General features: G+C 37.6%; 1 protein-coding gene across 1 annotated transcript in view; it reads right to left on the bottom strand.

Moving 5' to 3' along the window:
• Positions 1-2,306: 2,306 nt before the first annotated feature.
• Positions 2,307-27,987, bottom strand: part of BRIP1 (BRCA1 interacting helicase 1) — a 121,291-nt gene continuing 95,610 nt past the window's right edge. The window contains exons 17-20 of the mRNA XM_065418343.1: positions 10,157-10,269; positions 6,150-6,232; positions 4,104-4,427; positions 2,307-3,202 (exon numbers count right to left, since the gene is read on the bottom strand). Coding sequence (XP_065274415.1) covers positions 2,307-3,202; positions 4,104-4,427; positions 6,150-6,232; positions 10,157-10,269 — 1,416 coding nt within the window. The remainder of the gene's footprint in view (positions 3,203-4,103; positions 4,428-6,149; positions 6,233-10,156; positions 10,270-27,987) is intronic.

Raw genomic sequence — 27,987 nt, 5'->3', positions numbered from 1 at the left:
ACACCAACCGTTAGGTTTCTTGCAAGAGTTATGAAAAGAAGCTCAGTCACCAGTATATAAATCTAACATAAGGGTTCCAATGTTAGCTGCTGGCATGAGGAGAGGGAGAAAGAAAATCACTAGCCATTTGATCCACCAACCCCACAACAAAAGTTACTACTGACTGAAGATGGGTAGAGCCCTGTGCGGATACAAATTTATACCCACAGATGCAGATATCCACGGATATAAATCGGTATTCGCGGAACCACATGGTTCTCCTGGGAACCGCAGCGATGAAAGGAGCAGACCGTGGGACCACCGCACAAAGGAGCCGGCACCTCCTCTGGCACAGCTGTACCACCCCCATCCCTGCCCCCATCCCTTCCACATCTCCAGTCTGGGGGCATGCGTGCCACTTGCACACACTAGTGTGACCAGGGACAACTGCTGGTGAGCCTGGTGCCTGCCCCAGGAGGCGGGGCTGGGGGCGGTACAGCCGTGCCAGAGGAGCTGCCGGCGCGCACTGGCTCCTGGGAGTGGCTGCCCCATGCTCTGCTCGTTTTGCGCTGCAGTTCCCGGGAGAGCCCTGTGGTTCTGCGGATACCGATTTATATCCATGGATATAAATTTGTATCCACCCAGGGCTCTAAAGATGAGCTCAATAAAGTAAATATAATACTAATCTGCAGCATTAGGATTTTGTGGAGCAACTACGAGTCAGACTAAATTTGAGTATAGCGACTGTTCTTATGTGAAAGGAGACTATTTTTACTTTATGTAATTTTTTTTCTTTATCTGCTGCAATAGAGGAAACAAGAATTTGAGCCAAAGGTCATGTAATCAATTATAGGTTAGTGCTAAATAATCTAATGCAGTATATGCAAAAGAGATTTAATATTCTACCCATCTTTTACCATACTTGCACACATAAGATTTCATCTTCTTAAAGCAATATTTAATATAGAAAGAAAAGAAGCTGTTTAATTCACAATACTTGATGCAAGAAAACGTACAGTTTTGAACAAGGAGTTATCATAGCATTATTTAGTCTGATTATTAAAGAAAACATCACATGTGCAATTCCAACTCAACTCCTGTGCCAAATATATAAATGTCCACATAAATATTTTACATTGTCCCAGGAGTCGTCCCCCCACCCAAATGTACTTCATTAATATAACGATAGAAACAAAAACTAGTTTTTCTCAACCGTGTGTATCATAATGTTTCATCACAGCAAAATCCTTCCTTCTGCATTAATTTTCAATGTCAAATAGTTAATTCACCATGTTAACCTGGGATACACGTGAAGCCCTGGAAATAATTATTCCAAATTTTGTGTTCTTTAAATGTCTAATAGAACTTATTGCTTTATTTTGTAACATGAACTCTCTTTGCTCTGGTTTTCAGTCTGTAATAATGGCAGTAGGACCAAAATTTAGCACAATATAATCAACAAAAATGTTTGAAATATTTCAAAATAAAATATACACAGAAAAGTTTCAAAGTTCATGTGATATTTTACTTGGTCAAATACAGCATAAGAAGTGCATTTATAAGGTAGAAAAGTGCACTTTTGTTTGGCTGTCATTACATCTCAGAACCTGACCATAAATAAAAAAGATCATCAAAGCAGCAAATTTTGAAGAGATGTCAGTGATATTAGCTTATCTCAACTTTCTATTTACACCATGAAACAAAGGAAGAATACATAATAATGTTATTAGTACCATTAACCTTCAAGCAGTCTGCTCAATACTACTCATCTGCTGATATGTTCTTTTTGTGAAGAAAGACTTGAAGGAATGGAAAATGGCTCCCCTAATTTGGGAATCTAGGGTTGCTCTCGTAAATTACCTGGTGCTCGAGGAATGTGCATATTCTGCATATTAATTTTTTTAAATCTAAGATAAATGCACAGAATTATATCTGCTTGAAGTTTTATTTTCCTTGGGGGCTAAACAGCAATTGCTTGTTCAATACCGGATGAATTCAATCAACAACTGATCAACTTTGTCCTCACCCTATAGTTTCAGGTACAGTACTATTGGGTCTACAATTTATGATTCCCTGGGTCTTGTTTGGCTCTTCGGCCATACATTGTGAAGAAGAATCTTAATGAAGTCTGAAGAAAACAGCAGAGCACTATTATTTGCATATGCAAAATAAAAAAAATAAAAAAATCAAATCAGAGAGAGATAAAATGAAAGTACAATTCCACCATTTCTCTACTAGTGAGGCTACGTAGTCAATAAAAAAGCCTACCAGAAATAGAAGTGATTCATAATGAAGTTCATTTCTAAATTTCCTGTAAAACATGGTAGCTATGGACTAGTACTGCTCAATGAGAAGGAAGACACACCTTTGTTTCGTGATCTGGAAAGTTTACTTTTCTTTTTTCTGGTGTCCATTTCCTGATATTTTTTCTGTTCTACTTCTCCTACTCTAGTAATACTTTCAGCATCGCTAACTGTATTACCCTTAATCTTGTCATTTTGCATTATTATAGCTAATTCTGTGTTCATGTTATCATTACTTTTTATTTCTCCAATTGAGCTTACTACTTTTGAAGTACTGATTTCAAAAAGATCTTCAGCTACAATGCAAGCTCCATGTTCATTCTGATTCACAGTATTATTACACGTTTGAATTAATGGTTCAATTTGCTGTTCCTCTGATTCTATATCATCATAAAGTTCAGGTGTAAAATAGATACTGTCATCCTCAGCTTCTGCTTCTCTGGCTACATTTAACATTGAAAGTTCAATTTTTCCTCTTACTGGAGATAACTCAATGCATTGATCTATGACTCTATTAGTGCAGAGTTGCTGTTCAGCAGGATGTTCTTCAGCAGTTGCAGCTTCACCCTTTTTTATTGAGGAACTACTTGTTTCCAGTTGTAATGCTGGGCCACTTAGTGTATGTTCTGTAAGCAATGACAACTGGCACTGGCGTTCATTAACAACAGGCTGACTAGATTCAATAGTTCTCCTTTTTTGTTTGCACATAGCTTTGGAGATGCATTGCTTTTCATTCACAGGCAGAGGTGTTGAAGTCAGTGGCTTATTGCTGAAGTATTGTTTCATAAGGTCAGCATTAGTCCAACTATTCCTTTTCTCTCTTTCTTTTTTGATGGCAGGACTTTTTGGTTTGGAATCCATATGTTTTTCTCTCCGCACTGTTTGGTGAGAATGATTTTCTACACCAAAATTCTGACCGTCTGTGAAAATCACAAAATACAATAGTAATTGATTTCGTTTTTGCCCTTATTTTACAATAAACTTAGCACAGAATTTTATTAAGTTTACAGAATTATTGTTATTATGTGAAATGAAATCCAGTATAAAGGGTCAGATCATCAAATAATTATGCATTGACTTAAGAGGGACAACTCACATGCCTAAAGTTAAAGTGTGTGTTTGAGCTTGTAGGATAAGGGTCACAGTCAGTATTTTTCACTTTAAATTACTATGTTCTCTATTTGCAAATTCTCTTATCTGTCATAAATGGTTAGGACTACAGATGAGCTTGAGCCACTAAATTCAGATTTGGATTCACACTTCTCAAAACGTTGATGTAATTTGCATGCAGAATATTAATTTAGCCAAGCTATTAGAGGTAGGGAGTACATGTGAAGTACAATTCTCTAAACTTTGGAAACAATCCGGAGCCAAGGTTGTAGCTCAGACTCAACTCCAAGTAAGATGCGAGTAAGTAAAATTAAAACAATGACTCCATATGTGAATTCAACTTTTTTTTTGCTACAATGTCAACATTGGTAGATGTAAACGTACTGTAAATTATCTTCAGATTATCTTCAGATTTTTTCATTACAGAACCAAGATAATGTCAGAGTTAAACATTTTTAAAATTACACCTCAAATTTATCAAAGTTGTTAGTTTTAAGACAACCAGATGGGATGACAACTAATCGTTTAATCTCCTGAGCTAAGCTTATATATATTTGTGAGAAGTGGCCATTTTACAGCACAACACTTCATAAATTATTTTTTTTAACGTGTCTCTCTTTCAAAAAAAAAAAATGCACGATTTTACAGCCTACAGAAAAATATCAGTTCTGAGAACTGTTAATGAAGTTTTAACATGGGAAATAAGCATACTTTTCTTTGTTGCCATGCTGTTACTTGATTGACTGGATGCTGTAGGATTAACTGTGTTGATTGCTGTAGGCGAATCAGCTTCCAGGACCAAATACTGCACCTTACTTTCAACAGGAACATCTGGTGACAGATGAATAGATGCCTCCCATAACGAAGTTGGTGACAGATCTTTTGAACTTGAATGTATGAGCAGAGATTCACTATTACACTGGGTTGAAGAACCAGCACCCACTTGATTTTTTTTAGCAAATGCATCCAACGACTCAAGTGCAGTACTAAAGTTCTCATGGTGCTGGATTTGTTGACGAACCCATTTGGATAATCCTAATGGGAAAAAAAATTGGTACATTACAACCAAACTTACTTTATCTAGATTATATACAGTAGCTATTTCAAGTTACTAAATTGGGCCCTGGTCCTGCAAATACTTACACATGTTTAGTTTCGCTCATGGGAATAGTCAGATTGACTTCAGTGGAACTACTCCTGTGAGTAAAGTTAAGCATGAGATTGTTTACAGGATTGAAGTCTTGATTTATTTATAGCTTTCGATTAACATTTTTCAAAAACTAGAGTACAGATGATGTTATCATTTGGTTTAAAAAATTCTCTACCCCATCTTCTCATTTTTCACCTACCCTTCTCTTAAAATAAATTTAAACTGATATCTACTGATAAGGACAGCAGTAACGCTGAAGCCTTCCAAAATGTTACTACTGTTGTCCTTTGATATCCGTGTAATGTTTCTCTTGCTTTCCTTCCTATGCTATTAATTTAAAGATCATGAATGATTACAAGAGGAATTTATGTATAGACTATATGTTTATTACCGCTGTTTCACTGCATGACAAAAATCTAGCAGTATTTAAATAGTTTGCAGGTTTTGCAGATTAAAAAACAGTGTTAGATTTTTTTGAAAGAATCACAATCACTTAATACTTCCAAAAATATCATACAAGATGCTCACATGAACCAATATTAATTTTTATAATTATTGTATATCAGAAATCTTAAACAAACAAATGTTTTGATGAATCTGGAAAACTGAAGATTGAGAAAATTAATTTTCATAAACATTAAAAATACACCTTTTAATCCCTTAAAAATACTCTATATTAGAAAAGGTTTTTTAATTAGCTTTTATTCTTTGAAAAAAAATATTACTCTTACCAAATTCAAAAACTCTTAGTGTGAGTGTGTAAATTACAATACTCTGCTTTCTCCCTTTTGTTTCCTCTCTTCAGTTATCTAAGCATTTGCCTAATACAAAACAACATGTCAGAAAACTGCTTATATGGCAGAATCTGAGCTCCACCTGCTGACTGGACACGAAAATTCTCTCCTTTACATTATCCTTTTACTGTGGTTGTTTATAAATGGAGACGGGGCAACAAAGCTATGCAATCTATTCCTAAGAAATTTCTCCTTGACTAGTGTCATGTAAGCCTTATTTTTGCTTTAGCTGCATTAATTTTACTAAACATGAAGAAACTGTATTGATCATGACAGCACAAACAAATGTTCAATGATGCTATGAAAGGAATGGTGGTGCCTCTACCTGTTCATGTCTACAAACCAGCTGGTTAAACCTCTAACTGCTAACATTAGCCCCTGCAGTTCACTATGGGTGCAAAACTACTCATGCAAATGAATGAAAGTCAGTACCTTTATTTTTATATTTACCATGGATAATAGTTCTTAAATATGTTATAAATTTCATTTTGGAATATGTCAGTTAAATTCTGTAAATTGAAGTTTCCTCAACAAATCTTACTACCAGCATGTTCTGAATGGGAATTACATTAAAATAATGGAATGACTAATTTGTGTGTTTCATTGCATTTTAAGCCTGACACCCAGAAGCAGTGTTTTACAGTTGTTCAGAATTCTAGCTGCACAACCACAGAACCGAGTTTAATGGACATATTTTGTTATAGCCTCCTCCCACATAACAGATTTATTTGGGAAATCACCTCTTGAAGTCTAGATTTCCCAACTCAACATCCTAATACTAGGATCTTTCCCAGGAGAATCTGAATATCTTACCAGTTATGTATTTATTAGGGTTACTCCTGAAGCGATCATCAACTAACACAAGAGCACCCCAATCCTTTTTGTGACGAATACACCTACAGGAGAACAATGAAAAAAAATTATAATTAAATAAAATAGCATCTAAAAACTGGAAACTATTTCTCTTTTGCATACAGTTGGAAGCACAAAAGATGTGTCAGATGTGCTTTCCTGAGCTCCAACAAAAGGGATATCTGTCAGAGAAGGAATGTAAAAACTACACCTCTACCTCAATATAACGCTGTCCTCGGGAGCCAAAAAATCTTACTGTGTTATAGGTGAAACCACGTTATATCGAACTTGATTTGATCTGCCGGAGCACGCAGCCCCGCCCCTCCGGAGCGCTGCTTTACCGCGTTATATCCAAATTGGTGTTATATCGAGTGGCGTTATATCGGGGTAGAGGCGTATATCAGAAGACAGTTAAGCATAGAAACTGTTTTTTCACACAATTCATAGAATCACAAGAGTGACCATTTGATGACACAAACTAGGAGGTCACACATTATTTCACAAACTGAGCACTTGATGTCTAATAATTACAACAGATGTTATTTGTTTGGCAATCTACTGTTGTGGGAAAGATAGGATAAGTACTGAAAGGAGAGTATAGAAGAATGTAGGGGCAAGGTATGGGCATGAACTGAGTGTGGTTGTACAAAGCTTTATAGAACTATGTATTTGTTTCAGTATTTTCTGGCAAGGTTTTAATAAAATAACGTTCTATACAAAGAAAACATCAAGATGCAAGGTAATGATGGCTGTTGACTCTGTAATTAAAAGTTTGTTAAAAAGTGGCTTTCTGTAACAATCCTGAAGTGCCACTTTATATGAATCAATTATTATTTTTATAATACATTGACCTTCTACAGTGTCTTTCAGATAAGGGTTTTCAAAGAACTACACAAAAATAAATGAACTGACCACACAATCCCATGAGATACACCTAAACATTATTATCCTCATTTTACAAATTAAGGAAAACTGAGGCAAAAAGTATCAGGGGGTAGCTGTGTTAGTCTGCATCCACAAAAACAACAAGGAGTCCGGTGGCACCTTAAAGACTAACAGATTTATTTGGGCATAAGCTTTCATGGAAGAAAAGGAAAGAAGAAAAACCTCACTTCTGAAGAAGTGAGGTTTTTTACCCACGAAAGCTTATGCCCAAATAAATCTGTTAGTCTTTAAGGTGCCGCCAGACTCCTTGAGGCAAAAAGAAGTTTGATTGGATATACAACGTCACTGTGTCTAGAGATGGGATTAGAATCCAGATCTTCTAATTCACAGCATCATAACTAGCTCAGCAAAGAATTTTTTCTTGAATATCTTTAAAGCCTCCCATGAAAGAAAAAACTAACAAAACAATTCAAGGCAAAAGATTCCTTCCGAGCTTTTCATTTTTTAGTGCTTTAATAAGTGCTGTTTTAACTTGCCATTTAAATGAATTATACCCACTGGAAACATATCCCACACGTTTAGTAAAGCAGCATTGCAAGGAGTTCATCGCCCAGTTGTCACCTGGTCATACACACCATCTGGTATATTCCCAGAGGTTGTTATTACATTTCATGGACTTATGTTACTTCATATACGGTAACAGCACTATATTAAGAGAAAAGTGCCAGATTCAAGACTAACATGCTTCTGCTCACTTTAATCCCTACAGGACTCTTTTACAGAAAGAAGCTTGCCTATCTGCGGCAACCACTTTCTAGGACTGTCAGCAAATACTATATTTTGATTTATATTCTCTTTTTATAAATGCACTGAAATGTACTGGCTTTTCTTTTCCAAGGCTCAATATAATAAAATCTGGGTCAAATTATAATATAAACCAGAATTATTCTCCCTTGCATGCAACTGAGCCTTTTCCAAATACACCAGTAGGGGAGTCTGTCTTTCCCTTTCAGCTCAGGTTAAAGTGCATCCATTTAAATGGTTAGTCATACAATGAAGACCTTTCATTAGCAACAGATTTTAAGTGGAAAATGTCTATATTTTTAGACAGACAAAATATCCTGTATACTACACAACCAAACTCTCTTCCTTCAGTAAGTCTTCCATCACTGATCGCCACTCTTGCACCCTCCTGGAACTAAATTTTTTTATTTTTAAATTACTCTCACTCCCCAAAAGGAAATTAACAAGATAGATATCTAACAATGAGTATGTATCATGATCTTTTGCTATTCTCCACCATATTCCCCCAATCCCTTCCCCACCCGTTATATATATCCCTCGCATGCTGTATTAAGTCAAATTTAGGGTATTTCTGCACTGCACACTTCTCTCGGTGCTGTGTATGTAGAGTACATACCTGCAGAGCCCCACAGCGTGAGAATAAACAGCAGCATAGCGAGTGAGGCATAGCTTAGGCAAGCAGAGTAAAGACACTTCTGAAGGGTGGAGGTATGTATGTGAGTACAATACTATATAGGCTCTATTCACCCAAACTGTGCCTCCCCATCTACACTGCTAATTTTGGCAGTATAGTGTCCTGCTACTGGAGCCATTCCCCTCTGCAGGAAAGACTCCCCCCAGTGGGGAAAGGCTCTGCCAGCTTCCACTGCTGGAGCCTTTCCCTGCTGCCGCCCCACCAGAGCCTTTCCCTGCTGCCAGAGCCTTTCCCTGCAGTCGGGGAAAGGTTCTGGCAGCAGGACACTATACTGCTAAAAATAGCAGTGTGGATGTGGGAGGTGGTGCTTGGGCATGTAGAAAGCCAATATATACTCTAGGTTTCTAGTTGGTCTCCACTCGCTGAAGCAGTGCCTCACTGGCTACACGGCTATTTATACCCATTCTCGCTGTGGGTTTAGTGTCTCTACTCTATATAATTTAATTTTTTTTTTTTTTAATTAATTAATGGAGATATCCCATCTCCTAGAACTGGAAGGGACCTTGAAAGGTCATCGAGTCCAGCCCCCTGCCTTCACTAGCAGGACCAAGTACTGATTTTTGCCCCAGATCCCTAAGTGGCCCCCTCAAGGATTGAACTCACAACCCTGGGTTTAACAGGCCAATGCTCAAACCACTGAGCTATCCCTCCCCCCCCATTTTTTTTTTTTTTTTTTTTTAAATTAATGGAGATATCCCATCTCCTAGAACTGGAAGGGACCTTGAAAGGTCATCGAGTCCAGCCCCCTGCCTTCACTAGCAGGACCAAGTACTGATTTTGCCCCAGATCCCCAAGTGGCCCCCTCAAGGACTGAACTCACAACCCTGGGTTTAACAGGCCAATGCTCAAACCACTGAGCTATCCCTCCCCCCTGAGCTATCCCTCCCCCCATATATATATGCCACTGCAAGTGTAGACCTCACCTCAGATTTGACCACAATTAGTTGCAATAAACACTACTCTTTCAGAAAGTCTCAGTGACAGCAGTCATGCCAAAATGAACCCAGTTACCATGCAATCTCTTTAAAGCAGTACTGAGGACAACAGCTTGGTTAGATTCTCACTCCCCAATCTTTGTTCAGCACAATCAGCAGCTTGCCAAATATCTTGCCACTTGATTTGCAAGACATCAGTCCAGTTTTAACCATGTTAGTTGTTACAAGACTTTTGGTCCATAGAGTACTCAGGGCAGAAATATTTACAAGGCAGGAATTATCGTTCAGAGTTATTTACTTTGAAATGAAAGATACCCACTGACTTAAGCGTCAGTCGGAAATCTTTGCATTTGATTCTTCCATGGCCCTAATTGCTCTATAAAATATGAAAGAGTTCCTGAATTTAAAAGGGCAATACAGTTTCCTAATTAGTATTTGCTTGACGTGTTTATGGCAACCCCTTACAGTTAGATTTTACTGATGCCTATCTGAAGAAAGTAGAAATCTGAATATCTGTATTTTAAACAATTCCAAGGATAACATGAAGATGACGTGCAAAAATACCTCCAGTGCTAAGAATGAGGGACTGATCATGCTCGAGAAAGGAGTTTAAAAATGAAAATATTTAAATAATATTCAGTTTCTCTGACCTGCCCAGTGCCTGGTTGAGAGCTCTGTAAGCTTGAATTTCATACCACTGGCTACCTGGTAAAAGGCCTCTTGTCTTTGAGTGCTGGTCATTGTATTTCCTCTTTAACTCAACCTAAAAATAAAGTCAAAATATTATTTTAAAATATTTCCTTTTGCAAAATTATATAGTAAAATGAAAAACAGAACAAATTGGTTAATCAATTGGGTATGAGAGAGTGAGGGAGGAGGCTGTTAGGTAGAACACTGTGTTAAAAAAATCTCTTCCTTTCCAGAGGAAATTTCATCCAAGCCCTGCTTAAACCACAAGTGAAAGTGAGTTTGGTGCCCATCTCAGACCCTATTTGTTCACAACAAACCACTACTAACCAATTAAGAATAATGACCATTCTTTGCTTAAGATTAGCCTAGTGCTGTCTCAGACTAAAGGCAGAGCTGCGTGCCTGGTAATAGCTAATATTAGTGTCATTTGCATAAGAACCACCGTTCATCAAATATAATTGAAATAATATTTTAATGCTAAGCTTCTAGCTCTCATTTTGCAAAAATATCATAAAATCCATAATTGAAAGTTTTATCACAAATTTTTGGAATGTGCAAAGTGGAGATAATTTTGGACATGCGTTTTACTGTATAGACTCATCAGTGTTTATATATTTCAGTTGTACAGTAAGTGTTGATGCTGTAATTTCTAAAAAATACAGTTTGAGTTTAGGACCTATTTTCCAGTCTTTGAGAAATTACAGATTAGCTTATCAACAGTTCTAATAAAAGGCAGTAAGAATTTTTATATATTCTACATAAAGTTTACAATACTGAACATTGTTTCAGTTGAACATTGTAAAGGATTTGTGTAATCACTCTGAGCTTTTATGTCCACAAATATAAATTGTATCTACTTAACCATGAATGATCTAAAACACTACAATATCCAAAACTTACTTGATTGATTGCTCTCTATTAAAATTCTAAATAATATTTTTGTTATCACTCACAATACAGTAATCATATCTTTATCCAGACCTCAGTGGCCTGCTGGGAAAGGATGGATAATCACTAAATTTGGTCATTTCCATCATTTTCAAGTAGTAGTCTTAGGCTAGGTCTACACTACCCGCCTGAATCGGCGGGTAGAAATCGATCTCTCAGGGATCGAATTATCGCGTCTCGTCGGGACGCGACAATCGATCCCCGAATCGACGTTCTTATTCCACCAGCGGAGGTGGGAGTACGCGCCGTCGACTGGGAGCCGCGGAGGTCGATTTTGTCGCCGTCCTCACAGCGGGGTAAGTCGGCTCCGATATGTGGAATTCAGCTACGCTATTCGCGTAGCTGAATTTGCGTATCTTAAATCGACCCTCCCCTGTAGTGAAGACCTGCCCTAAGACTGAAAGGCACTATGACTCCTGCCATGCTATACAACACCATCCTCATTTCATTCCTTACAGCAGGCACCAGAGTATTCCAGTTGCTAAAATCACATACCATCCAAGCTTACCAGGCTACCGGAACACACCTACTTGTATCAAACACAGCTAGTTTCTGTCAAGGAATACATAACTGACAGACATGTGCAATGGTTTAATATTGGGAGTAATTCCCTGAACACCTGGCAGAACTGCAGAAAAGAAAATGTATGCAGTGTAGTTGTAGCTGTGTCAGTCCCAGGATATTAAAGAGACAAGGTGGGTGAGGTAATATCTTTTATTGGACCAACTTCTGTTGGTGAGAGAGACAAGCTTTTGAGAGAAGTGACTTGAAGAAGAGCTCTACGTAAGCTCGAATGCTTTTCTCTCTCACCAACAGAAGTTGGTCCAATACAGATATTACCTCACCCACCTTGTCTCTCTAATATTCTGGGACTAAGAAGTCTAAAACACCACAGCATACATGGAAAGTAAATGTAATATTTGGGGTGTGGGCAAAGGAGGGAACACTTCTGAAGTACTAAGATGTTTTTTAAAAAGAAAGGGAGAAAGTAAATGAAATAAATAATAAATTTTTGCTCTATAACCTGAATTCAAAGGCATTTCTTTACATAAACCCTGGACTGCTGGAACAGCTGTGTAGTATGTTGCCAGCTAGAGAAGAGGGCTAGGGTCTCCAGGGCCGGGGTCAGTAAGGAGTGGTAAGCCTCCTGGAGGAAGAAGCCAGCTCCTCCAGGTAAATGGAACCTCTCCTCACTAGTCAAGGAGCAATGCTGATATCAATTGCAAGAGAAACCCCTTGCCGTCCCATTTCAAACAAGGGGATAATGCTTGTTAAAGGTCCATTCTGAGAATGTGCAGAATGATCTCTTATTTGGAAAATATATCCAGCTCCAATATATATTTTCAAAATGTACTGGTTTAAAAAAGACATAAAACTACACAAGAAAGGTTCTTTTCACTGCTCTTTTGCACAGTATTAACCTTTTTAAACTGACATCTGAAAGGACACGCTTCAGGAGAGAAAACAGCAGACTTCTAACCACATCTGACAGGTAACTTTCAACTTGAATTTGGGTAAGAAATTTTATTTTGTGTACTTATGCCCTTTGAAACAGCCTGTCAAATTTACAAATTCAATCTTTACAGCCAGAAAGTAAATTCAGTTTGATTTCACAGATTTAATATTTGTTCCAGTCACTCAGAATTTATTGACTGGTGCATAAGGTTTCCTTTGTTATTTTTGAAACACACAGAAGCCTTTTCCCCCTAAATAGTTTGTAAACATTCATATAATTCTTCACAAAAAACTTTAAACTGTAATTACACATATCTGTGTATTACCATACATGTAACTGCAGTTAGAATAACCAAAGACAGTACTTTTAAAGGATTTCAAATTTTCCTAAAATTTAGGAAACAATCTAAGTAGTGGGTAAAGCTAAATGAATATTTTAAAATATGAAATAGTCACAAAGTTCTTCTGAAAGTATTTCATAATTCTCTTAATCTCATGATAAATTTCTCAACAGAATTTCTTCAACAAAGTCTTTTGTCAACATTAATACATTTATCATTTCTATAGTTTCTTGCTACTTTGAAAGTCTTAGTAAAGCAATATTAGAATAACTTGTCATTCTGTTTTACACCAATTACAATTATTGCAGGCAGCGTCACATCTACACACAGAGGTATATTCATATAAATAGAGTCAGCGAAAACATTGTCCCATCAGATAACAAATATTGAGGTCTATATATTAACGTAAGAGATATTAACCTCTCAATTATATGAACAATGGATGACAAAAAAACTAAGTATTCCGTTTCTCTCACTCTAAAGATCAGGTTTCAGCATGAAGTGACTATTTAGATGGCTGAGGGTTAAGGATTCATTATAAGTCTAGTAAAGGTAAAAGGCCAGTGCATGTCATTTTAATCCAATCAGAATCTATTTCATTGTATAACTCTGCATTATCAGGCATCAAATCAACACCCAATTCGAAATGACATGATGCATATGTGAAAAAGCCAGTCTCTCCTGCTAGCAAATATCTTAAATGTGCAGTAAACCACAGGCTAGAAGGGATTAGTTAAAATGTCAAAAGACAGCCTTTTACTTTTACCTGTTCATCCTTAAAAATATACTCTTAGCTATCAGGCATGCTTTACAGACAAATAGTTTCAACAAGCAGCAGCAGAAGGCCTATGGCAAGCTCTGCCATCTTGCAGCTGTCACAGAGATTAGTCTTTGATCTATCTGGGAGGTCATGGTCACAGTCACATTAGCTGAAGTCTAACAACATTATACCTGTTAACTACTCGTTCTTTTAATGCTTAATTAAACAGACTTTCCCATTATGGAAAGTTTAACTGGGAAATTTGCTGAGTTTCAACAAAAACTAAATGACATAAACAAACTTTGCTTACTGTGATTTGGAAAGATTTTGCGGCAGTTTATATTACAATTCAAGTGTATTTTACAATGCTTTCCTAAAGCAGAAGGCTAATAATAGAGAAAGTTAAAAAGCATTTTACTAGACAAGCTCTTTTGGGGATGGTGTTGAAGGGTGATGGAGAATGGTTTAGGTGAAATGACAATGCTTCACCTGTGAAGACCTGGATTCATCTTTGATTCAAGCGATACAAGAAATAATAGCCTTGCTAGCCCATGGTGAAAACAGCATTAAACTACTCCATTATTGGCCATGTGCTGAGGTGATGCTTAGGAGAGTAACTGGGGTGTGGCAGGTTAGAGTGGAGGTTTATTTACAGAGTTACATGCAGAAACCTGTATAGTGTCTTAACTTGCACTGTGTTAGAGAGCAGCACATTTATTTAACTTAACAAAACCCAAAACATTTTAATATATAACATTAGGGCATGCAAATAGCAGCTTATTATGAATTAATAGCTTCTGGAGAAAAACAATGGTGGGATGATCTAGCCACAGCAACATTTTATCCTTTAAATTGTGTACTTTCAGTTTAATGTTCGGTAAATAAAAAAAAGTTTCCCTTTATGGCAGTTTCATATAAAACTGAGGTGAATATAAGTGCATATGACACTAGAAGTTTAAGATACCATCACATAAACAATATGTATGAGAAATATTACACTGTCTTATTCACTCATGATAAGCTCTTTAGGACTAAGAGTTCAACCCATAAATAAGAGTAAGAACTAATCTGTTAAAACTACTGATTAAAACTATTAAGAAAACTTTACTTCAGTAAAAATAAACACATTGTCCACCAGACACTCATGCAAAATGGTTTTATCTTCAGCCAAGGATAGGGCCTTAGACCTAAACAGTTTATAGCAAAACCAAACTGGAAGAGAGAGAATGTGCATTAGGAGCGTTTACTATTCAATATCAGCATACAATAAACACATGTATCAGTATAAATATCACAATATAAATTTCAATGGCTAAACTAAAGTACAAGGTCTTGTATGCTGAGTAACTTAAATAGACAAAATCAGTATGGTTGTGTTTTATTTTATCTGGCATATTTTCAAGATTTTTAGAGGCAGTATTTTATTTAACCAAATGCAGTGCTATATTTTGCTAAAATGGAAAAAAAAAAAAAACTGGGTCTCTGCCAAAAGTTAAAAAGTCAGGCTCACTCTTAGATATAACAGCACTTCAGAAACTATTTTTTCCAGCTGTTCTCTATCTTCCCTTTTAAATTACAAACTGATACACAACAGAAGGAACACTGAAGACAAGGCAACAGCTCAGCATTGTAATGACACAAATGTAAACACCGAAGGCAGCACTGATGAAAACCCTGACCAGAAACCTGCCGCCTTCTTTATACTACCACTTGGTGGAGCTCTGAGAGTCACTGCTGAAGAGACTAGAGATAGGATGATTCCAGATTGGATAAGGCTAAACAAATATTGACACTCTACCAATATATTTGTGCATTTATATGGGTACACACATACATACTCCCTCCCCTACATCCATCCACCGCAGATTTAAAAAGCAAAAAAAATATGGTCTTAAATCTATCTTCTTAAAATCTTATGTGTCCAGTTAGGGTCTGTCTTCATACTCGTTCAGAACATACTTGCCATCTAGTCACCCTCTTGATGAATGCCAAGTAACCATAAAAGTTTGCGAACGTAGGAAAGTGAAAGACAATCATATCCCTTATTTTCTTTTTTGTTTGAAATTTTTTTAAGTAGAAGTAGCATTAAACAGTGTAGCATTTAACATTTTTTTCCTTCAAAAGAAGTAACAACATCTGTGAGAATTAAGACTAAATAGTGAACATGTAAAGACCAGGGCACGTCACAGAACACGTTTCACTCCCCAGTAGGCTCGCTAAAAGCTATATCTAAACACAGTCTCAATTTATTAACCCATAAAGACTGTATACTACTTGCAAACTGGTGCAGTCATTTCATGGGCAAACAAAGGCTTGAAATATGCAAATGCCTATCACCTGTAACCTGTCAAACCAGTTTCTGTGTATGCTGTAGAATAGCTTATTTTGTAATCATACCAATGAACACCTTGCAGAGTGCTAAAGATAAAATCCAGATTACTTAATACAGATCATTCTACTTCACTTTCACACACATTTTTCTGTTTAAAAAAAATCTTCGTGTGTGTATAGCGTTCAGAGATATGCTAAGGGTCAATATTATCGTTCGGTACGATCAAGTCTTTGTATTGCTTGGTTATCTATAGAATGCTGTGCTGTCTCTCTCTCTGTCGACACCCATAGTATTCTGTAGCACTGCTTTAGGCTGGATAAATCAGACAGGCTCAACTGTGTGCAATCATATCGCCTTCTAGTGGCTGAAGCTTACTGAGGCTATAAACTAATCTTACTACAAAAGTATAAATATTTCACAAATTGACACTAGCAGTTTTTAAATCTAATTTATTTTTAAAGGTTTAAAAGGCCCACAAAAAGTATCTGCCTTAATGTATGGGCATGAATGTGAAATAAAAGAGCACGAATAGCGCAAAGCTATCTGAACTCCAAAATATTTGAAGTAATCAACTCCCTTTTTTTGACTGCCACTTAGAATGTCAGGGACCTCCCAGTCCCCACCATGCAAATCTCAAACTCTCCAACATACACATTTTAGTTTTTTTTTCTGTAACAGTAATCGAGACGAAAGGGACGGTTCTCATCTCTGTGGTTATATCTGCAGCTCCAGAACACAGCACCATATCATTCAAATCTCTTGCATTTTGCAGACTGCTTCTTCCATACAGTACAACTCAAAAATGACTGGGCTCTGGAGTTCATGGGATTTGAATGGAGCAGTACTTGGGGGCCAATGTCTCCTGTAATGGAGATGGAATCAAAGCTAGTCAAAAATCAAGGAAATTGGCAGAATGGAAATAGAATGAGATAAAGTCATAACAGGGAAGAGAGGCTGTAGAGAAAAAAATCACTGAGGCAATTTGATAGATTAACCCCATAATTCAAAACTATAAATATGAGGGAGCACCTGTAGACAACTATTATCATCCTGCATCTTATCATTTCTCTATGTATCTTTCTGTGCCAGAACAGTATTAACAACTACATGTGAAGAGACATATTTCTCTTATTTTTGATTCACAAAGTGCCTTTTCACTTGAAGCACTTCATTCATTCCCAAGTATTCTCACTCTTAATCCCAGTGACAAAGACTGTAGGAAAGGCTTATATAATGTTAGAGCCACTGAACAGTTTTAGTATTGTCAACTACAGCATGTGGCATCTCAGAGATCTTGAAGTTTTGCGGTTTGACAAATCATCTAGCACATTCACCCCAGGCCCATCTACTCATCTCAGTCTTGTAGGCTTTGAGGGACTGTGAACAAGTGACTTGATTAAAATCTAATGCAACCAAAACTCTCCTCTGAAGAGAAAATTCAATCCATTTCCAGTGAAGCAGAAGTGAAAAAAATCAAACAGCTTCCCTTGAGGTACAACGCTGCTGCATACGCTCAGTGCCACTGCGTCTAAGGTGAAGTGGTAAGTGTCAGTCATCCTTACAAATCCCCAAGGTGATAGCTTCACTTTTAAAGCCTTCAACATTCTTTGACAGTAAAGTAAAAACTTAAAGGTCAACACTACTTGCTAAGGACAAGATAAACACAAGAAAATCACTTTGGAATTTTTCATGGATCAGAAAAGTAAACTATTAAAGGTAAAAGAAAAGTTTTGATTTGCTCTATTATTTGTCCAAAGGCTAAACTAAGGGATATATTTAGGGATGACTCTCTTAATCTGCACCAACATACTGACATTACTGTTGCACCAACAGAAGAGAAATGCCATCCACTAGCCTTGTCTGATAATCTGAACTTAAAATGTTATCTTTCTAAACCAGAGAAATTCTGTATTTTACAAAATGTTGCAGATAGTTACCAAAAACCCAGCCTCTATTATCCATAATTTTTTATTTACATAAAAACTTTTTGCAGCATAATTAGTACTGGGAATAATGGTGGGAGAGGAGTTATTTTTCAGTATTTACAAACAAAAATTCTTTAAGGCAAATGGTGTATTGTCTCTCTCTAAAATTTCTTTCAGCTTCAGGCTAATATGCAAAATTGACAGCAAGCACAGCTTACACTTGTTGAATGGCTTTTAAAATTTTAGAGACAAAAACAAAAAGCACTCTGAATTTAGTTTTAACACCCCTTTTTGGCCACATTCTCCACAAAAAGTGGCTCACATGCCAAAGCAAAAATGTTGTCTACATCTGGTATTTTAAGTGGGCTAAACCTTAACTTATTTTCCTCCAAAGAGAAAAAAATTGAGAACAAGGGCAATATCCTCCCAACCACCTTGGCAAGATGTGATTTTTTGCATACCACAGTCCTCAGTAACCACTGCCATTGTTACTATACTTTACAATAACAAGCTGAAATAATTTATGGTACCTGGTTGCAAGACAATCACATAATGCCAATCACCTTGAAAACGTAACACACACATAATTAGTAAACTTTTAATACTCACAATTTGAACACATACCTCTTGAAATGTCAAACTATGTCCCCCAATCACTGTTGTTGTAAATTTGGGGGGTTGCTAATATAATGTTGTGCATTGCAATCCTCTACAAACAATCAAATCTATTCATCACAATCTTTACTATTTTAAGAAGGTATTTTATTCAATTTATTACTAAATATATTGTATGGTGATGGAAATGAGAGGGGCATATAAGTATCTAGATGGACAGGACTCATATCCTTATTCACTGGCCCTTCCTTTAGATCAGATGACTTAATATTCTTTTTAAAAACCAGCTTCTGTAAGAGCACCCTTTGAACAGTATCTCATGTTTGTTTTTCCTTTAAAATTTTGATAAGGGTTTTTTATGATCCCGTTAGTGTTTGCCCCCTTTCAGCAAGGGAGAAACTGACTGTACAGAAGAAACAATTAAACTGACCACACTTTTGCATTTGGTATCACTTAGTGTAAGCAAAACAGCTATTTTTTGCAGGGTTTTTTCAGTTATACTGAATATAAGGTGTTTCTTGCAATTACAGCAGATATACAATTTTAAGTCAGTAACATAATTTCCAAGTTGATAGTTTCCCTTTTAAAGTAAAATTGTTCAGAAACATTCAAAACTGCTTAGAACTACCAAAACTCTAGAGCAATAATAAAACATCCAGTTTCATTTTAAAGAGACGCTTTAAACTTAATTGTATAGTATTCAAATAATGTCAAAAATCCTTGCAACAAAATTTCCAAAAAACTTGTAACTATGTATCTATTCTCCTGTATTTTAAAATGACTATTTACTTTTCCCAAAACATGATGGGATTAAAAATGAAAATTTCCTAATTCTAGGATTTAGCTATTTAATATTAGTATTTGCATGGCTCACAGTATCTGTTTTTTATTAACTTATTTTTTTAATCGATTCAAGTGTGAAAGTCATAGGTAAATGAGGACCATAACTGCTTCCATGAAGTGGTAAATAGTCTACACTAGTGCAAGAAAAATGAACCAATAGTGTCATGTAGAACGGAAGCTTCATTTTCATTCAGAATAAAAATGTATTTCAGTCACCATTTAACTAGTGTAAATTTCTCTTTCCCTGTACAAGGAACAACAGGGAAAAAATACAAGCTAAAAAAGGTTGAGACACAGATGGAAATAAGTTTAAATATTAAGAAAAGTTGCTGTTTGTTAACTGGAAATTTCAGTCACCGGTTTTGATTTGTTGATTCTTCATCACAGAAATGAAGAAACCCCAGTGGCACAACTGATTTTTTTTACACCATTAAAATACCGAGTACATAGCAATGAAAAATGAAATTCAAATGTGTTCCATCATGGCTCACAGATTACACTTCTGGAAACAATAAGAAGGGTATTTGCGTTCATAGCTTATATTCAAATCATAGCAGCTGACTAAAGGAAATATGTAAAAGATTCTCATTATAAGGCAAACCCTCTTCCAGTTGTTGAATAATATCAATGCACAGAAAGTGTAGTCTTATCCAGTTTATTTTCTTTTTACATCTATTCATACAAAAGGGTTTGAATGTTTTCCCTACATATTTTGGTTGAGTAAAGGTCTCACTTAACTGTTACACAATTATAAAGTATGCTCTACTGTAGTACGCTCAAAAAGGCATCTGGGAAGTGGAAGTCGAGAAATCTTCTCTGAGAAAATTAGGTTAACGCTTGCTCTATCAGAGTTGCCCATTACCAACATTTCATAGCAAGTCTCTTTACTTTCAGGTCCCCTAAGAAAGAACAGTAAATTATGACTGAACTAAACAAGTCACACTTGGCTCCAAAATCAAATTTTCCTACCTCTATTTTCAGGTCCCTGAGGTAGGCAGAGGAAATCCTGGTCACAGCCAAAGAAGTCATTTTTGGCTCTGAAACATATTTTCCTGCTTCTTTCGAGCCAAACTCTACCACTGAAAGTACCATAGCTTTACATAGTATTTGAATGTTTCTCTTTTTATTTTTGCTGTAGCAACCTGATTCGTAAACAATATGAAGGCATTTTAAATAATACAGAATTGGTCCTATAGTCTCCTTTTTCTAAACATCTTATTTTTCTTTTATTGAGGTCCAGTATACTTCCAAGTCTTAGTTATCTTCATTACAATAATATGAAGAAGGTAGGTTTAGACTGTTAAACTAATGCATTTAAAACAATATGTGCCTAGAAATCTGGATTGGGCCAAATGGGAAAAAAAAAGTCAAAATAAATAAATAATATCCTAAAAGGGATCTTGTTTTCAAACAAACAGATTAAGTACATAATATGAGCTACAATTTAAAATCTCTACCATTATTTAAGTGGACTGAACATATTATTTGAAAACCTTTTCCCTCTCATCCTTAACTGAAGTAGCACCTTATATTTTCTCCAATGATATGGAGAAAATTACATTTAGCATTATACCGCATACACCTCTACCCCGATATAACGCGACCCGATATAACATGAATTTGGATATAACGCAGTAAAGCAGCGCTCCGGGGGGGGGGGGGGGGGGGCTGCGCACTCCGGCGGATCAAAGCAAGTTCGATATGACGCAGTTTCACCTATAACGTGGTAAGATTTTTTGGCTCCCGAGGACAGCGTTATATCGGGGTAGAGGTGTACTTTACAATGGGACTTTTACCTGAGTAAAGACTGTAGGACTGGATCCATAACATTACAATTCCAAACATACAACAAAAGTTTAATGAAAATTATTTTAGCATCAAATAACATGAATTTGGGATGACACAGCCTTCTCAGTCACATTATTTATATTCTTTAACAACACAGTTCACTAGCATTAGCATCAAATTACAAATCATAAAACATGTTTAGAAAGCAGGTTGATCAGAGACAAGTTATATTAGCAGTGGAGATGAGCCAACATCAAACTGCCTTTTTAAAACATTGGTCTCTAACGCCTCAATCCTACAAACCCTTACGCTTGCACATAGTATTAGTGAAACTAATGGGATCACTCAGAAAAGTAGGATCTATGTGCAAGTGTAAGGGTTTGTAGGATTGAGCCTGAAGAGGCCTTTTATTAACCATCTAATAACCTGACTTGCAACTGTATTTCCATAAAGCACCAGTGACATTTTTTAGTGACAGAGAAAATCATTGGGTGATATGCTTTAGGGATTTGCCTAACAAATGTTCAACACTTACATTTCCTTTTTTAAAAAGGAAGTCAGAATTAATTCCAGTATCTTCTGTCTTCAGCATATTTCTAATTGTCTAAAGTCTCTGTTAGTTAAATAGCAATATACTTTTGTGTCCTATAGCTTTATTATTTTATTATATTTATTATAAATTATCTGCTGCCTATTCAAACCACCTCCTAAAATTTGAAACACACTTAGAAAGTTTTATAATTTCCAATACTTTTTAGCTCATCAGTTTTCCAATTAATTGACTGCCACAAAATCTACAGAAAAGCTACCCAACTATATCATAGGACCACAATCCTAAACTCCACTTGTGAACCTCGAGCTTACTTTGATACCTGCAAGCAAGGAAGCATCCCCTGAATGTCAAAAAAAAAAAAATCTGGGCTCTGCTGGACTAAGGAGAGAAATGAATTCCACCGTAGAGGACCTGTCAAGGAGAATAACCTGCCAGAAGCATCCTCTCATTTACTATGAGGGAGTTCCAGCTTGAGGGCGTCCCCAAAGTCAAATGACATGGGAGGGGAAGGGGGGAAAAGGTGATCTCTCAGGTAACCAAGACCCAAACACGTTAGGGCATTAAAGGTTAAAATTTAACCTTCTTTAATTTCAACCAGAAACGTATTGGTAGCCAAAACAACTCTGAGTAGGGTTACTGCATAATAAAGTACTACTCAATACAGAGGAAGGTGGCAAAGTCTGGCTCAACATTACAATATGTAGGCTGTCTATCTGAGCAATCAAAGATTTTCTATATACATACAAACATATCTGCTATATCAATTTCTAATATAAAGCATCGTAGTCTAGCTCCCAACTGCTTTAAAACATGCTCTCATTTTAGCTCTGAGTTTTTAAATGACACACAAAATATTTAAATGACACATAAGAATAGCCATGTGAGAGTGGAATGTATTATCAATCTCTTTCAGAGGATAGAATAATTCCCACACCCCTCCTATATCCCACAAACAACTTGACTAAATATCAGAGACTGATCTGCATGAGACTCAGTGCATCATATAAATCAGTTATTCGAGAAAGTAAATTAGCTTCTGACTCAAGTAGTAATGCATTCACCTACCTAAAACAAATTCTAATTCTTAAATTAGCAGTATCCAAAGAAAACAGTGCCTTAATCCAATTCTGATGCAAACTGATCACAAAGATTTAGGTAAACTGGCTTAAAGGAAAGCCATCGCAATGTATTACTTATGGCAAACACTAAGAAGAGGAGAGAATCCAGGATTCTTATCTCTGGGATCAGTACAAACTCTATATTTTTCCTGATTGTCTTTGTCACACCGTTTTCAGTGTTTCATGGTAGGAGCAGTTGAATGTGTGGTCTCAAATGCCTGAAAACCCCATAGTAGGACATCCGCTGCCCCAGCCCATAAAGGAAAGAAAAAGGACGTAAGCCTGATTAAATGAGTACAACCATTAATTGAATCTGCATCATAAGCAGGATGGCAATTTCTCTGCAGACCAAGTATTATTTGACCCCTTGGCAATAGGACTTGCAATTTTTGGATGATAACTGCGAATGTAAAATGCAGTAACATAGCCAGCAAAGCTCAATCATTTATGGCAATGGGTTAAGGCTTAATTTGGCCCAACTGCCTATGCACTTACCTAAGAACCTCTGTCATACACAATACTGCTTAAAGTCATGAATGTATTATAGAGATCAGCGTTGCGTGGCACTCCAATTTTCATATACATTTTGTAGGCAATACATACACATTTTATGAACCTGTAGGTGCTAGTGGCGCCAGTGTTTTGATCATTTAAAATTAACTCAGCAGAATTTAAAAGCATTAAAAGAAAAGTATGAAAATAAGCTAAAAACATCCTTTCTAGTTTGGGGGTTATGTATATTGAGCCAAGAAGACTGTGGTAGCAAACCACAGTTTGCATCTGTTAATCCAAATCAACAGCAGTCAGATTTTTTGTAAGCAAACTAGCTTCTCTCTTATATTACTATATTGTGTGTGTGTCTGTATTATTCTGTATAAATTCAACAGGTCTGGAAAAGGGAATATATGAATCTAAGTATCTGTTTTATGTTAAATTTATTTCATCTCAATCAGTAATATTAAGTGTTTAATCTTTCCAAAATAGGAATTGGTTTCAAGTGAGAATTGTGATTTTGGCACCTGCCCTTCATTATCATCAGCCAATTTCATTATAACAACTGGAGTGCCTCATTTCTTTCCTGCACTAGAGTGCACTTCAGAATTATTTTGCAGCCATGCATGCACTCCCATAAGGCCACAAACAAATCTTCTTCAGGGAGAAGAACTGCCACCATAATGGTGGCAATCTGAGCTCCACTGGCAAAAGGAGTAACATATGTGAGGCTGATCCAGAACTTTCTGAAATATCTGACAAACTTAAAGCTAGGGACAAAGTAAAGCATTCCTCAATTGAATTTACATAGAAGTAGTGCTAACTAGATGTCACTTTGAACCTAAGTTGCCTTTTGCTCAACATGTCTACAATAATAACTAGCTTTCCCAGTATTATCTTAGGAGCATTGCCATGCACCAGCCAGCTCTTCAGATCTGATGCTAAGAGACTGGTGCATGCCCTTCTCTCATCTAGAATTGATCACTGTGGTGCTTTGCGCAGTGGCATATCTAAATATATATACTCAGAGGTTCAGCCTACTTGCAATTGGCAGCTAGTGTTTTGATCCTTGCTTAAAAATTTAGTTTTCTTAAATCTAACTTTTAAAACTAGAAAATATCTCAACATAATATTGATGTTTGGTATTTAGTGAACAGTAATGGTTTGTATTGTCTGGCTCTAGATTTTAGTTCAAATCTGGCTGATGTATTAAATAAATAAATAAATAAAATAAATAAATAAATATTTATTTATTTATTTATTTAATACATCAGCACACACACACACACCGGTAATCATAATTTATCCTTGACTCACCTCTTTGAGTTTAGTGTTGCATACAATACCATTTAGAATATAAAAATCACCCACTTTTGGATGATCACCTACTGCAGGGACAATGTGGGAGGATTCCAACCACATTACAGAATGACAAGTATCAGAGGGGTAGCCGTGTTAGTCTGAATCTTTAAAAAGCAACAGAGGGTCCTGTGGCACCTTTAAGACTAACAGAAGTATTGGGAGCATAAGCTTTCGTGGGTAAGAACCTCACTTCTTCAGATGCAAGTAATGGAAATCTCCAGAGGCAGGTATAAATCAGTATGGAGATAACGAGGTTAGTTCAATCAGGGAGGGTGAGGTGCTCTGCTAGCAGTTGAGGTGTGAACACCAAGGGAGGAGAAACTGCTTCTGTAGTTGGATAGCCATTCACAGTCTTTGTTTAATCCTGATCTGATGGTGTCAAATTTGCAAATGAACTGGAGCTCAACCTCATGAAGAAACTTGCACAAATACAGACAGATATCATCTTCCTTTCCAAATGCAAACGGATGGACATCATACCAAATGGACTGAAGGTGAAAAATCCATTGCTATCTACATACTGCACAGACCACAGTGAGAGATTATGCCATACACTATCAAAGAAACTGAGGAACCACCTGATCAGCATCCTATACAGCAAACAGAAAAACATCAAGAAAGAGCTCTCCAACCTGGAGACTTTCATAAATAACCAACCCTCCACACAAATGGACTTTACTAAAATAAGACAGGAGATCTACATTACACACTTCACCTCTCTACAAAGGAAAAAGGACCGTAAGCTGTCTAAAATCCTACCTGCCACATGGGGCCACAACAGGGGTACCCCTAACCCACCCAGCAATATCGTCAATTTATCCAGCTACACACTCAACCCAGCAGAAGAGTCTGTCCTATCTCGGGGACTCTCTTTTTGCCCCAGCACCCCCACGAACATGATACAGTTCTGCGGTGATCTGGAAGCCTACTTTCGCCGCCTCCGACTCAAAGAATACTTTCAAGATAACACTGAACAGCGCACTGATACACAGATACCCTCCCACCAACAACACAGGAAGAAGAACTCCACATGGACTCCTCCTGAGGGTCGAAATGACAGTCTGGACCTATACATAGAATGCTTCCGCCGACGTGCACAGGCAGAAATTGTGGAAAAACAACATCGCTTGCCTCATAACCTAAGTCGTGCAGAACGCAATGCCATCCACAGCCTCAGAAACCACCCTGACATTATCATCAAAGAGGCTGATAAAGGAGGTGCTGTTGTCATCATGAACAGGTCTGACTACCAGAAGGAGGCTGCCAGACAACTCTCCAATACCAAATTCTACAGGCCACTTTCCTCAGATCCCACTGAGGAATACACTAAGAAACTGCACCATCTACTCAGGACACTCCCTACACTAACACAGGAACAAATCAACATACCCTTAGAGCCCCGACCGGGGTTATTCTATCTACTACCCAAGATCCACAAACCTGGAAATCCTGGACGCCCCATCATCTCGGGCATTGGCACTCTCACTGAAGGACTGTCTGGATATGTGGACTCCCTACTCAGACCCTACGCCACCAGCACTCCCAGCTATCTCCGTGACACCACAGATTTCCTGAGAAAACTACAATGCATTGGTGACCTCCCAGAAAACACCATCCTAGCCACCATGGATGGAATACAAGCTGTCAGGAACAGTATCCCTGATGATGACACAGCACAACTTATTGCTGAGCTCTGTGACTTTATCCTCACACACAATTATTTCAAATTTGGTGACAATATATACCTCCAGACCAGTGGCACCGCTATGGGCACCCGCATGGCCCCACAATATGCCAACATTTTTATGGCTGACCTGGAACAACGCTTCCTCAGCTCTCGTCCACTCACGCCCCTTCTCTACCTACGCTACATTGATGACATCTTCATCATCTGGACCCATGGGAAGGAGACCCTGGAAGAATTCCACCATGATTTCAACAGCTTCCACCCCACCATCAACCTCAGCCTGGACCAGTCTACACGGGAGGTCCACTTCCTAGACACCACCGTACAAATAAGCAATGGCCACGTTAACACCACCCTATACCGAAAACCCACCGACCGCTACGCCTACCTTCATGCCTCCAGCTTCCACCCCAGACACACCACACGATCCATCGTCTACAGCCAAGCACTGAGGTACAATCGCATCTGCTCCAACCCCTCTGACAGAGACCAACACCTACAAGATCTTCACCAAGCATTCTCAAAACTACGATACCCACACAAGGAAATAAAGAAACAAATCAACAGAGCCAGATGTGTACCCAGAAGCCTCCTGCTACAAGACAGGCCCCAAAAAGAAACCAACAGAACTCCACTGGCCATCACCTACAGTCCTCAGCTTAAACCTCTCCAACGCATCATCAGTGATCTACAACCCATCCTGGACAATGATCCCTCACTTTCACAGACCTTGGGAGGCAGGCCAGTCCTCGCCCACAGACAACCCGCCAACCTTAAGCATATGCTCACCAGCAACCACGCACCGCACCATAACAACTCTAACTCAGGAACCAACCCATGCAACAAACCTCGATGCCAACTCTGCCCACATATCTACACCAGCAACACCATCACAGGACCTAACCAGATCAGCTACAACATCACCGGCTCATTCACCTGCATGTCCACCAATGTTATATATGCCATCATATGCCAGCAATGCCCCTCTGCTATGTACATTGGCCAAACTGGACAGTCACTACGCAAGAGGATAAATGGACACAAGTCAGATATCAGGAATGGCAATATACAAAAACCTGTAGGAGAACACTTCAACCTCCCTGGCCACACAATAGCAGATGTAAAGGTAGCCATCTTACAGCAAAAAAACTTCAGGACCAGACTCCAAAGAGAAACTGCTGAGCTCCAGTTCATTTGCAAATTTGACACCATCAGATCAGGATTAAACAAAGACTGTGAATGGCTATCCAACTACAGAAGCAGTTTCTCCTCCCTTGGTGTTCACACCTCAACTGCTAGCAGAGCACCTCACCCTCCCTGATTGAACTAACCTCGTTATCTCCATACTGATTTATACCTGCCTCTGGAGATTTCCATTACTTGCATCTGAAGAAGTGAGGTTCTTACCCACGAAAGCTTATGCTCCCAATACTTCTGTTAGTCTTAAAGGTGCCACAGGACCCTCTGTTGCTTATTACAGAATGAGTGTTGCAAAACTTCATTTTAATATATAAAGGTCTCTAAAATAAAACATTTCTAATTACCCCTCTAACTTTACAATGAGGAACAAGA

Source organism: Emys orbicularis, chromosome 17 (assembly GCF_028017835.1).
Source record: "Emys orbicularis isolate rEmyOrb1 chromosome 17, rEmyOrb1.hap1, whole genome shotgun sequence".
Taxonomy (NCBI): Eukaryota; Metazoa; Chordata; order Testudines; family Emydidae; genus Emys; species Emys orbicularis.
This window is presented reverse-complemented; position numbering and strand designations above follow the sequence as displayed.